This window comes from Podospora anserina, chromosome 3 (genome assembly GCF_000226545.1).
Source record: "Podospora anserina S mat+ genomic DNA chromosome 3, supercontig 1".
Classification (NCBI taxonomy): Eukaryota; Fungi; Ascomycota; class Sordariomycetes; order Sordariales; family Podosporaceae; genus Podospora; species Podospora anserina.
This window is the reverse complement of record NW_001914832.1, coordinates 58,019-71,551: the sequence shown is the minus strand read 5'-3', so window position 1 is coordinate 71,551 and position 13,533 is coordinate 58,019. Positions and strand designations below refer to the sequence as shown.

Here is a 13,533-nt window from a genome sequence, read left to right as displayed (position 1 = left end):
GAAAGAAGGCAAGTATAGGGAACTATGCCCTGCAAAAGTGTAGTAAACTAGTATATTGATTTTAATTGTTTGACTTGAACTTAAGAAAGAAAAAGATCATTCCAAATATATTGGGAGGGGAGCCTTTTATAGGTATCCAAAACCTCTTTTTCCTCCTTATTAATCCCCATAACTTCTACCGGTTCAGTTGGCTACAGTGGTTTGTATGAAAACTTTGTAGTTCCTTGTGACCGCTGTGGGCGTTATGGGCGCTGTGGCTTAAAGCCTTTAAGTGCTGTAAGCCACGAGAAAAAACATACTGTAAAATCCACAAATAAGTGCTGTATTTTAATAAATATTAATTAATAGTTTCATTAACGTATTATCAATTAATAATTTTATGAAATTCTAGAATTTTATTAAGGTTAAAAATATAGGAAAGCTAATTAGAATAAAAACTTAAAAAATTAAATATAAAATTATTATAAGAAAATAAAAAAGTATAACTTTAAAAGAACTTATAATTAATAATAATAAACATATCAAAATAATAATATATATTATTATATAAAAATTAAGGAAATATTTTAAAAATACTAATTTTCGGAGGATATTAGAATTATAGAAAAATTTAAGTTAAAAAAAGAACATTTAACAGCTTTAAGTTAAGGGTTAATTAGAGAGTATATTATTTTAGGAATAGAACCTAAAGCTATTAAGTCCGGCCCTACCGTACTACCTATTGACTCTCGCTCGTATAATAATCACCTCATACCGTATTTGACAATTGCTGCCTGCCATGTTTGCTTCAAGTAGATTGGACATTCCACGCCCCAACAATTACAGCACCCCCTGCCAGCGTGTCACTGTTAAGCCAACAGGACGGACAGTACGAGAGGCGCGGGACGCCCTCAGCCAATCGTTAGATTAGATAAGGACTAGCCAATCAGGGGATGATCAGGGTGACCAAGGCATGATCACCATGATCACTAGCAGGGCCAATCAGGACGTGATCAGGGCGGCTTGGCCATGATCAGTTCAGAATCCTGAGGTCTATATATACGGAGGAACTGGCCGGTGTGTTAGATAGACAGTTCCGCAGTATGCAATACAAGTCACAATCGTTAGTATCTTGACTATTGTGATTGAGACAAGCCATTTGTTGTACACTGTTTAGCTGGGCCGAACCAGGATTGTTCAGAAGTGCCTTCTACTAGTATCCTTTCAGAGGTTCTGGATAGGGGTTCGTCACACAGCATCAAATCTCTTGGCTGCATACTCGCCTGCTGACTTGGCTCCTTGGGAGAAAATGCGAGAACGCTGCCCAACCCGCCCCCAAATTGCCAAGATGCCATTTCTGTACATTCAGCGGCCATCCCACACTTGCGGGCCAGGCATCTTCCTGCTGTTGAGCTGTTGAACCTGTCGGTTTTGTCAGCAGCCCCAATACCTATCTTTCTAGACTGTATCATGGCATCACTCACGTCATCAAAGTCCCATATATTGAACACCAACTTGCCGTGTTCTTCTGCCTCGTGTGCCTCGGGGAACCGTGCTGTCGGTCCTGGGCTAAGACCGGTGCTCTTCCACCCAGCGTTCAGCACTTCAACGTGGGCACAAGAAGGGTAGAACTCGGCTCCACCTCTCTGGCTGGCCAGATGCAGTGCCACATGCTCAAATCGTAGCAAATACTTCCCCGGTGGGGTGGCCGTTGGGATTTGGAATGTCAGTGGGTCTGCAAGCAATCGCCTGCAATTGGGAACAAGTCCATCATTAGCACGCGGATCTTCGCTCCAAGAGGAAAAAAAAAGGCAGGAGGTTGAAAGAAAGCGTGACGTACCAAGTTTGTTGATATGCCGACTCTGCTGTGAGGTTGGGGTATGTTCCAAACTCCCAAATCTTGAACCAGTCACCGTCACCCGCGTAATTGGAGATGGTTTTTCCTGGAGGGACGGCAGAGAGGTAAGCAGCGTATGCCCCGGGATGATGGATCCAAAATGTAGGCTTGAACCCCACGGTGTCGCCTGCTGTGATTGTCAAGACATTTGTTGACTGTCCATTGGCCCCTGCTCGGTTACATCGAATGTCGTTCTTGTCGGTGATGTGAAGTGGCGTTTCAGCAGGGACGGGGCGGATGTACTTGAAAGGAGTGAATATTGTGTCGTTATGGAGAAATTGGTGGAAGATATCTTCGAGCGTTTCTGTAGTCAGTATAGCTTGAAATATGTGTAGCTACCTACAAGGTATTGTTTACTGATTTTCCAGGGAGTATAAGAAAGCGCTTACAGTGGGATAGGGCCCCTTGAGGGAGTGACCACATGAAAATGATTGCTGTATAAAGTTGCATCTCGATCGGAAACTTTGCAAAGAGGTTGATGGTGGTTCGCGTCTTAAAGGGCCACTGGTGCTAAAGCTCTTCACAGGATTATTTTTGCACTCGAAGAGAACATATATAAGCCGGCACCATACGCACTGGGCCTCTCTTCATGGAAAAATTCCAACGGAAGACATTTGCCTAAATCTTCATGGCCGCATTATAGTTGTTCGATCAAGGTCGGTAAAAACTTCGTGCTAGCCGGTGAGGTTTGCTCTTCCAAACCCCTGACATGCAGCCACAACAGGGAACGGAGTTTCAAAACAGGAACCCTTCTTGTAGTAACGGTCAGAAAATGAGAACCACTAACGTTTATTGTAAGGAACTGCGGCTGTTCTACCATGGCTAAACCATCTCAGTAACGTTACCATTGCCCAGTGTCCACCCGTTATGTGCAACGTCAAGGCTACATCAGATGTCCTGATTTTGACATCAGGGAACTACCGAGCAAGGTTTCCATTGGCTTGGAAACTACCTACAGACGGCAATTCCGGGCGTCTACTTTGGGCGGTTCAATAGCTCCCTATTTCCCCCGTCGAGGTGAAGTCTGGAACGCCGAACTGGCGGTGAGAACAACATCGATAACACGAGCTGTATGCGGTCAAGAGCCATAGGAGTTTTCCTATAGACAGCCCGTGGTGTGCCAAAGCTGCTATTGGGGCTTTGGAACGACGATTGACAAAATACCTACCTAGTTAGGTAGGTGCCTAATGTAGCATTGAAGGATATAAAGGCAATCGCAGCAGCGAAAAGCCTAGATAGGTAGGTATACCACTGCACATTCGACCGGGTACCTAAAGACTCCGGGCAACTTGACAACTGAAAGGTGTCATTGCATTCTAGGAAACATCATCAATGATTAAGATACCGTGCTGGCGGCCCCTGTGTATCCAAGCTGTCTGCGCATCTGCCAACAAGAAGTCCATGACCTTTGACTGTGCATCACTCATACCATACCGAGTCCCTTGCGCATAGGGTAGCACTCAACGGTGGACTCCGGATCTCCCCAACGCCCGGGCTTCTGCCCCTTCTCCCCGAAAACTCGCCAAAACATCTTCCCCTTCTCCTGTCCCGTTCTCTATCTATTACCGACTTGTATCGTTTCTGCCTGAACTCGGCAAGGTGCCCTTGCTCGTCTGTCCAAAAAAGTTTCTCCTCCACCCACGCGGAACGAGAAGCTGGCAACAGCACCACGACGTGAACATCCCTCCCAGTATGCCGTTTCCCTTGGAGCGGCTGCTTCATGGAGCACCGCCGGAAGCGTTCACCTGATGTCGTCTCCACCCTCTCCTCGTCGGATAGCTTGGGAGAGGAAGCAACTTCTACAATTGACTGAGTCGAGTGTAAAAGAGCGAGAAACTGTGGGATTGTGGCTACGATGCCATCCGCTGTGACCTCTTGCCTATCTTGGTAGGCAGCTTGTGGACTGAGGCAGGACGGTCGGCGCTGTGAGTGGTGGCCAAGAATAGCTGCTTCATCAGCATCCAAGTGCTCGTACAGACTCCTTTGTACGGCAATAGGCACCGTCATGTCAGGCCGGTATAGGGTTGCATAGGAGGGGTGGCCCATTTCGCCCTTGGCCATCCAGCGAAATCGCTGGCTGTTTTGCTCGTGAACCAAAACCAACTTCCGTATCGCGGTATCCATGCGCATGTTTACGAGGACCTGCTGGGGTATGTGTTCCATCGCTGCCACTGGTTTTATCTTTGTTGCAAACGGTTCCCGAACATGGACATGGAGGTTTGGCGGTTTCCGGCGTTGAGATTCCAGATACCCCCCTTGGCTGACGGAGCCCATCAGTGGGGTCTCGACTTGGAATAGTGTGATGGTTCCCCATGGGTTGTCGTCGGACCAGGTGAGTACGGTCATATAATTTGTGCTACCCATATATTTTGATGTGTCGAATAGGTCGGTTTCTAGGCGTTCCAGCTCTCTTTGCCCAGTCTCTGGCGAAGGCAGCGGACGGAGTAGGACGCGATCTTGCTTAATCAGGAACTCTGCCAGTGCTTGCTCTGTGCGGTAGTACTTGTTCAGAACCGGCCTTGACAGCTTCCCAAGGCCTTTGACAGGACCCTTCAAGCCGAGACTAGATACTGCATCGAGGACCTGCTCTCTTTCTGACTGGAGTGAGGAAGAACGGCGCGTCAGAATCACTGGCGCGTATTCCTTCCACAGCATGAATCCATCTCCTTTCGCTTGGGGTTTGTCGTTGGTGAGTTCCCACTCCGCAGAAGGATATGTTTTGGCGTTGGCAGGTGTGTAAGTTAGGGCAGCCCTGGATGGTAAACCTGCCGGCTTAAATGTCGGGGATGGTTGTGGGGACGGGATATGTGTGACACTTCCGCCGAGATCAACCACAAATTGCGCTTCCTGTTCGGTTTGTTCTCTGAAGTTGAAGCTTAAGCCTGTGCGGCAGGAGAGGTTCAACTTGTCCAACGACTCGTGATAGAGGGCTTCGTTGGACATTTGAGAGAAAGAATCTGAAAATCGCCTCTGTTCACCCCATAGCTTTGACGCAACAAGTAAACGGGCATCCTGGTCATTGACGGGGTATGGGGGCAGCCCGGGACAGTTTTCAGTGGGTGAGGCTGTCTGCAATGACAATCGAGGTCGCTCACCCTGCGCTGATAATGGCCATCGTCTGTGTTGGTGATTCATTGTTTCCCTGGTGGCCAAATTTGGAGTCAATGATGTGGCAGAAAAAGAGAACGAAATACTAGAGATAACGCTCAGTCTGGGTGGGAAGCTCTTGAATCAAGTAGAAGCGAGGCAGAATATGATGTCTATTTCAGTCAGTGACCAGACCGACCCAAAGACCAACGCCGTGGTCAACCATCAAGCCGACCGCTGCGGTTGAAGATTGAACAGGCACGCCCGGTTGGTCGATCTCGGAGTCGCAGTCAACCGAGTGTGGCGCAGATTGGGTTCGAAATCCATGGCACTGGCCGCGAAACAACAGCCCCACCTCGATCAGTCTAATAAGACTTACCTGTAGTGACAGACCGCCAAGAAATCACTTCATCCCCTCTTGTCCATCTGCTTTCTTGCCCATCTTATGCCTATGTGTCACCCAGCGATGAGTTATGTATTACGGAATTCTAATCAATCTACTCGAGTTCCCCATCGTGGCCCTCCTTGCTGTCTGGAAATCCCGCCCCTCCGCCGTGGCCCACTTTGAAACCAACTCCCTCACCTGTGACCTTTGGTTGGCCCTGACCTCTCAATTCTTCGTCCAACCTTTTCCTCCTCCAGAATGTACCTCTTTTGTCGGCAAAACAGCGTCGATCACAAGACCAACACCGGCCTTGGTCTGGCCACCGCCCGCGTCTGACAGCAGCATGGTCTCACCCTGATTGTCAATGCGGTGGATCCAGCCTTGGTCAAAAACCCGGGGCTTCAGAAGTTGGTGTTTTTCCCAGCGAGGTTAATCGGCAACGTCATGGCCAGTCTGGCAGGAAGGACGATGACTCGGGGGGCGTGGGTGTATGTCGATGCGGTAGATGCGAAGGGAGAGGAGAGTCATGGAAGATTGGTGAGAAATTGGGAGATCGATTCGTAAGCCATGTTCCATTTTGGTGCAAATATTCAAGGAACTTAAAAGTATACTGACAACCCGCAGGGGACACCACATGATGAATACAGAGGAAGGAAAGAAGGTTGAAGCTAAGCTCTGGTCCGAGACTATGGAGGAGCTGGAAAGGGTTGCAGGTGTCAGGGCATTTCTGGGAGTGCAACAGCAGTAAAAGGGTACTTGAAACACGGGCAGGCAGAAAATTATCAAGACTGGCACACCTAAGTCACTAGGTAGTTGCGAGTTGTGACCTCAACGGACCAGCAGTGGCAATCTAGATAGGCATCGGACCCCCACCCGTACCGGCATGACCAAAGCCATAAGCCCCAGACTAAATGCGCGAGCATCTTAAATGAGGTATATTGACCGAACTTGAAGTGTTTCAACAGCTGCAATGAAAAAGAGAAAGACTCTATCTTCACAGTCATACCAAAGCTTCATGTGTTGTAGTAGTCATTAGGATGGAAGTCAACTTAGGTAATGTGGAGTTTGCTGTCAGGGGCCATGTCAGGGATGGGACCGAACAAGACGGTGCGAGTTGCCATGAGGTCAAGGGACGGGGGCTGATATAATATCCGGACCAGCCTTTCCCCAGATTTTCACCCCGCAATAAAGTGACAGGCTTGATCTTGTCGTGGAGAATTTAAGTGGACATCATTCCGGAGCAGTCACTACTTCACCTACATGACGTACCTATGTTCTGGGTGTTCCCATTTCCCATCACCGTCCAGCATCTGAATTATTACCTGTTGCTGGTTACTCATGTAGGTAGCTGGAAACATATCTACCTATCTTGGCGTTAAATACATAACCAAAGCCGTATTTCTTACCCATAGTTGTCTTGAATGTAATACCGAGCGTACATGGGTGCCGGGGGGTTGGTTGCTGTGGAGACAGACCCATCCATGGTACTTCCACCATAACGGTCCCATCATGGTCTTCTGGAGGCATATCTATGCGCAACAGACTTTCGTTACGTTCACAAATCTCGCAGCAGCAGTACATATCATTTCCAAAACACACCCCAAAACGATGATACCTTACTTATCAACAATCTCGGAGATCAGACGTTAGGTACCTTAGGTAGTATATAAATAAAAGAAGTCTAGAAAGTGCTCTCTTGAAAGTCAAATATCCGTCCAAATGCCGTACCAGACAATAAGTTTAAAACGAGGGTATCCAATGCAGAAATCCGACCACGCAATGGCGACAAAACACATCAAGGTAAATCAGACTCTCCACTCAACAATCATCCACCTTTTCGACGCGATATTCGTCTATAGTTTGTATCGAGGTCGAACTGAAGTCCAGATACTGCCCATCTGGTTGCGGATTCATCACCAAGATGGTGAGCATGCAGCCATTTACTGCAATGACTTTGTACAGAACCGAGTTGCCGCGAATTCGAACTGTATCTCCGGGCTGGCGGGTCGGTTAACCTTCGCATCGTCATGAAGAGAGGGATCCATGCTTGACTCACAGCCATATCGGACTACGCTGAATAGGTATCTGGAAAGATGTTGGGCTAGTTTACTGGCCAGAAAAGACTACGTAGATGCTTCGTCAATGATATGGCGCGCTTGATATCCCCCCTGGGTACCTTAGTCAATGACTCACATCTTGGCGTTGTCGATCTCTGTTGCGTGGATTTGAGGGGTGTGCAAATGTCCTACGACTCAAGAGATGAAGCTATCTTGTTGGATGTTGCCTTGAGTCGGACTCGCCATGGACCACAGAACTGCAGGCGTATTTATTATGCTCTGAGATTGGTGAGGCCAGCTTCCCTGCTGCCACATCATCCTGGGGAGGGCATCAAGAGCCTGAAGCCAGCGCTCTTGTGGAACCATGGGACCATGTGCCCATTGTTAAATGCGGCAGTATCGAATAGCCCCGGGATGTCCCTCTTGGGTTTTCATCATCTCGGTTCTACCTTACCCTGGAATTCCGCCAACCCGGAAGACCAAGCTTGGGGTGGGAGCCCCAGCTTCGTGGACGATGTCTGAACCAGCAATCCGGTTGGTAGTGGCTTGATGCCCACCGCACGAATCTGTCCAACCAGACTATCCACAGGATGCAGACTGCTGGCAACCTTCTGCAGATATTCGTTGCCGGTGATTGGAGAGACGTAGATGGTTGCATTGCATAGCGTGGAGAATAGCTCCCTTTCGGGCTCTCCACCGGACCGGTCTTTACCCCGAACCTATAAAAGAGTCACACACCGCGGTCATCTCTTTGTCCTCTCGAACTCGTCTTCCGAAGCCAGGCGATCCCACCCGTCTTAACCCGGCAACATATTTGCCATATTGCACATCCTCCCAAGTTTGAGTCCTCTCTCCCGACAGCCGACCTGTCAGTAAATCCATCACATCACACTGCGCATCGCCAGTATATTGCTTAGGTACCTGGATAGGTACCCATTCTTGATCTTGACTCTTCGGGCTTGTTGTGCGCCCAGAATCTGGTTAATTGTGTTTCGACCAGGCGCTATGGAAGGAACATCCTTGTTGCCGCCTCTTGGCTGTCGTCCATATTCCAAAGGAGCCAAGCTTGAGAACCGGTACCTACCACGCTCTGGAAGGGTTGTGGTGTCCCAAGCTAACGCAGCCGGGAACATTACCCGCATATGTCACTGGTCAGCTAGCATGGGTTACGCAAGGACTGCCTAATGATGCATTGCTACTTGTGGGAGCCAAAACCCAACTTGAGGTGGCCTGCATGACAAGGAGAGACCAGTGAACGTTGAGGACAGCATGCCCCGCAGTCTGACGGTCTGACCCCCTCCTTGTTGGTGCCCTCCGTGCCTCCCCACCAAACCCGGACATTCTGCAGCTAGGAATTAGTTCTGGCTTCTGATTGCCTCTGTTGAGTGAGTGAGCCCCTGAACTGACAATCTTGTTGATCCCTAGCCACGCTGAAGCCCCTCTCAAATATACCTTCTCCCTCTGCGATGTTTCCCTGATCTGGAATCTACTCTGCTAAATATGTTCGATGACGCAATCAAATCTGGTCTACTGCCGAAGTCGGCTTATCAGTGGGATCAGTCTCCGTGCCTTTGGGCATCAACAACCCTCGTGCTTTGTATCGCCGCACCTTTTGGCAGACCTTTCCAGTGCATGCCTAGCTGAACCTAACGCGGTCTCAATTTTCCCCGGCCCGCCCTTCCTTTGGAATACTCCAAAAACAACGGCAGTTATACTTGCCGTCTTGTCCTACCTCAACCTCGCACGTGCTGCCACCAGTTGTAGTGAAGCTGGCTCACCATGTGTCATATTGGCAACAACGTTTCCCGGAATACTTAAACGGGTCTACCTCTCCACTGACGGACGAATCTTGTCAAAGATGAGATTTATTGTCTTGGCGGAATATTCCCAACAAGCGCATCAACCGCCCGGCAAGAAAGTCCATCAACAATGGAGCTTTGCAGGCCAACACACCCACCTGGCTTCCCGATAAATGTTTTTTTCTGCTAGCTTTAACGCATCGGCATCCGGCACATGTAGGCTACCAGTAACTAAGGTAGTCTCGGTGATGGTTAGGTACCTTGGCTCGCACACAGATTTATCAGATCTCAGAGACCCAGGTCAGTGTTTATCTTCTACTGGTATCTGATCAATTCACCATGAAATAATGCCATGTGGAAGGTTTCATAATAACCTACTGCATCATCAGGACATCGTCATGCTTCTACGTTCATGTCACGTTTCTCGCCAGTCCGCACCTTTTCGGTAACATCAAATCCCATCTGTACTAGTGTGCAGTGCTACATGGCTTTCAACGTCAGATAACAGCTTCACGTTCACGTCTGACACATCAGCCCACATTGTTGACTGTTATGTTTGGACCTACTCCTTAACATGCCTACAGTAAAAAGAAGCCCAACCTTGCCTGTAGGTAGCCCAATTCCCTCACCTCTACTTCCCCTAGATCTCAGATAGTGATTTGATTCGAGTCAATGCCTTGGCTTACCTACCTTAATTATGGGGCCATCAAACAATGCTAGCCTGTGCATCCTTGGCATTGTTATTGGAGACAATTCCGGTCCCGTATAAAACCCTTGCCGTTGGAGCATCAGGGTAGACACATGCAAAACACGCGGCAATATTCTGCTTCATGGCTGATAGCTGTGCCATATTATCCGGACTATAAGGCAAAGGAGTTATTCATGACAAGCAATGGTTGAAAAGCTTTGAACATCCACACATGAACGAATAACAGAGGCTAAAACCAGCTGCAAAAACCTTGTCACAATCAGCATTTTCATGGCAGAGCTAGGTAAGTATAGGCCAAAGGCAATCTTGATGGATCTCAGCGTTCTGTGTACCCATGATAAATTGGTGGTGACTTGTATTTCAGTTTCTTTGCAATTACTTTATTTTCTTTGACATGTTGCAAAATATATGTGTCTCACTTGTCGGCCTAGTATCATGTCATGCAATATATAAATAACTACGTGAATATATTATAGGTATCAGACAGTTTGTGTTAGCTGCTTAATACTTATGTAAAAGAGCAGCTCAAAGTAAATCGCATATGCAAATATTAGTACTTTCTTCACAGCTTTCATGCATATACCTAATTTAGAAATTAGTATAACGAACCCCTATCCAGAACCTCTGAAAGGGATACTGAAATGGTGAGAAAACACACAAAACAACCACAACACCACAAATATACCCTCAACAGGTCTCAGAATGAACACACCTGCGTGACAGTGGCTCGCTCGCAGGCCGCACTTCACGCAGGACAAAGAAAAGACACTATGGGCTCGCAGGCCGCATAATAAGCACCGGATTGGCCTGATCAGAGGGCCAGAATTACCTGCACGCGTGCAAGGCACAAAATACAAAGAAAATAAAAGTCGATGTCTTGTCTAAAATAGAATGTCCGAAGCAGACCGCTTATATACATGGCTCTCCTAAACCCCTGAGTCTTCTGAGAGCCCCGCTTCCTTACTCATACTCTCAGGCCTGTGGCGTACCCCAAACCAATACTGATTGAAGGCACTTCTGAATAATCCTAGTTTAGTATAGCTAAAGAGTGTATAATAAATGGCTTGTCTCAATTACAACAGTCTAGATACCAAGGATTGTGACTTACATTATTTACTACAGAACTATCTATCTATATTAGTTAGTTTCTCCGTAGTTATAGACCTTGATCCTTTAGGTACTTCCGTACCTGGCTCACCTCTGCCAAAAGGTGAGCTTCCTATTACCCTGTAGCTCCGTCGACATACCTCTCTTTCCTAATTAGCTACCCCGGCCCACTATAGTTTCCGCTCGGTCTTGCTATATAGTTAGTCTGTGACAAGTAAATACATATAAACAAAACGGTTTATTATAAGCTTTAAAGCTGCAGTATTTACTTACTTACAAGAGTATACTTAGCTTTAAAAGAACAAAAGTTATAGTCCTAGCACTTAAAGTTTAAGGGGTAATTTACTAATATACCTATAAGTAGTTTTAGTAACTTAAACTTTTTCTATTTCTTCACAAGGGCTAAGTGCTTTACAAGGCTCTATAAGCCGTATAGGCTACTTTAAGATATTTGTGAGTCCCTTTTATAAACAATTGAAAATAGGTTAGAGACCGTACTGCGGTTTCTAACTGAGCGTAACAGAAAAATAATACTTTTCGCTATATTTTTATTTAACTATTTTACTATTTAAATAAAATAAAAATACAGAAAAAATTATTAAAAGATAGTATCAATAAGGGCCTTTTAAATATTTTTAATTTATTTTAATATTAGTAGCGGTTCATTTTTAAATAAGATAGCGGTTTACTAATTTATATAAAAGAAATGAGTAAAAAAAACTTTTAAATAAAAATAACCTGTTACGGCGGTGGACTATAGTGCAGGTTTGCTTAGGTGACAGTTAAGTGTCCGGGCTCTACTTTCCAAGCCTGGCTAGTGGGGTTGCTTCGGGTAGTTATTTATTTTTGGCTACAGGCTACAGGCTAGTAATTCCTCTTCTCTTGTACTTTTTTAGATTAAAATCCTACGGATACAGCTATTACCTACTGGTGCTTTTGCTATGCGTAATACGCTGCCCTCATATTATTTTAATCTCGCCTTCCCTATTAAAATGGTGAGAAAACACACAAAACAACCACAACACCACAAATATACCTTTAACAGGTCTCAGAATGAACATACCTGCGTGACAGTGACTCGCTCGCAGGCCGCACTTCACGTAGGACAAAGAAAAGACACTATGGGCTCGCAGGCCACATAATAAGCACCGGATTGGCCTGATCAGAGGGCCAGAATTGCCTGCACGCGTGCAAGGCACAAAATACGAAGAAAAGAATAAAAGTAGATGTTTTGTCTAAAATAGAATGTCCGAAGCAGACCGCTTATATACATGACCCCTGAACCCCTGAGTCCTTAAAGAGCCCCGCTTCTTTACTTATACTCTTAGGCCTGTAGCCGCACCCCAAACCACTATCTAAAAAGACGTTAAATTCTACTTGATTTAATACTCGATTAAGATAAGTTGGCGCGTAGTGCAGCTAAGCGATACGCGACACTATATTCTGGACGAGTTGCTTCTTATGTAATTAAGTTAAGATAAAACCCCTAAAATAAATATTATTATACCGTTAAATCTAACTAAAGTAGTTAAACGCGCTAAAGTAGCGCGTAAGTAAGTTAAATTCGATACCGTTTTCTTTAAATAAAACCTCCCGAAAGATAATAAGATCGGTTATAACTTTCTTTTATTACCGAGCCGAAAGCTTCGTATAACGAACCTCTGTATAGAACCTCTGAAAGGAATACGGGTTGAAGGTAACTTCTAACAATTGGTTCGGTGTAGCTAAACAGTGCATAATAAGATGTCTCAAGGTAAATACAAGATACCGTAAATATAATTGTGAATTGCATACTGCGGAACTATCTATCTATACTAGCCAGTTCCTCCGTATATATAGACCTGTTTATCACTATTATTACGAGTAATAATGTCGATTATTATTCGTCGTTTACCGAAGCTGGTGATAATCGTAATTATTACCCTTAGCGTTAATAATAATCTAACTTCCTTACTTTTCCGTTCTAGTGGTTGGACGGGTCGCGCCCCGCGCTCCCCACTTATGTTAGGTCTGTGACATAATGCCCCTCCTCCAGATTAACGTCCCGTTAGCCTAGTCTTATCGATTGTATACGCTCTTCTCGTCTTCCTTCTTTTCTTCGTAGGTCTTCCTTCTTATCCTTTAATAGTTTAACTAACGTTATATCTATAGTAAAACCTCTATCGTCGTTTATATAGTACCATACTAAATTTACTTAGAATATTATTAAAAACAGCTTCCTCGTTATATTTTACTCGTAATATAACTCGTAAGGGTTAACCTACCGTATAATAAATAAAGTAAAGCGTTATAAAGCTTACGTACGTCGTAAACGTTTATATAACGGTACCGGTATCCCTATTTTATTACTTAAGTCTCTCGTTACCTTTCTCTTCTTTTTTACTAATTTCCTTTAATAAATAAGATTATACGATATTAACTTTATCTTTAGGAAAAGAAAAACCTATTAAAACTTTTTTATTTTATTTTTAATATAAATTTTTTAAATCTTTAATTTATTTATCTCATTACCT

General features: G+C 45.5%; 2 protein-coding genes across 2 annotated transcripts; both read right to left on the bottom strand.

Annotated features, from left to right (window-relative positions):
• Window positions 1–1,344: 1,344 nt before the first annotated feature.
• PODANS_3_190 (uncharacterized protein) lies at window positions 1,345–2,326 on the bottom strand (the record flags this gene model as incomplete). Its single annotated transcript, XM_001903241.1, has 4 exons — window positions 1,345–1,401; window positions 1,464–1,728; window positions 1,820–2,168; window positions 2,266–2,326. 4 exons carry the CDS (start codon window positions 2,324–2,326, stop codon window positions 1,345–1,347), a joined length of 732 nt encoding a protein of 243 aa, XP_001903276.1.
• A 969-nt stretch (window positions 2,327–3,295) lies between these two features.
• PODANS_3_180 (uncharacterized protein) lies at window positions 3,296–5,011 on the bottom strand (the record flags this gene model as incomplete). The annotated part of the gene is made up of 1 exon (XM_001903240.1): window positions 3,296–5,011. One exon carries the CDS (start codon window positions 5,009–5,011, stop codon window positions 3,296–3,298), a length of 1,716 nt encoding a protein of 571 aa, XP_001903275.1.
• Window positions 5,012–13,533: the final 8,522 nt, after the last annotated feature.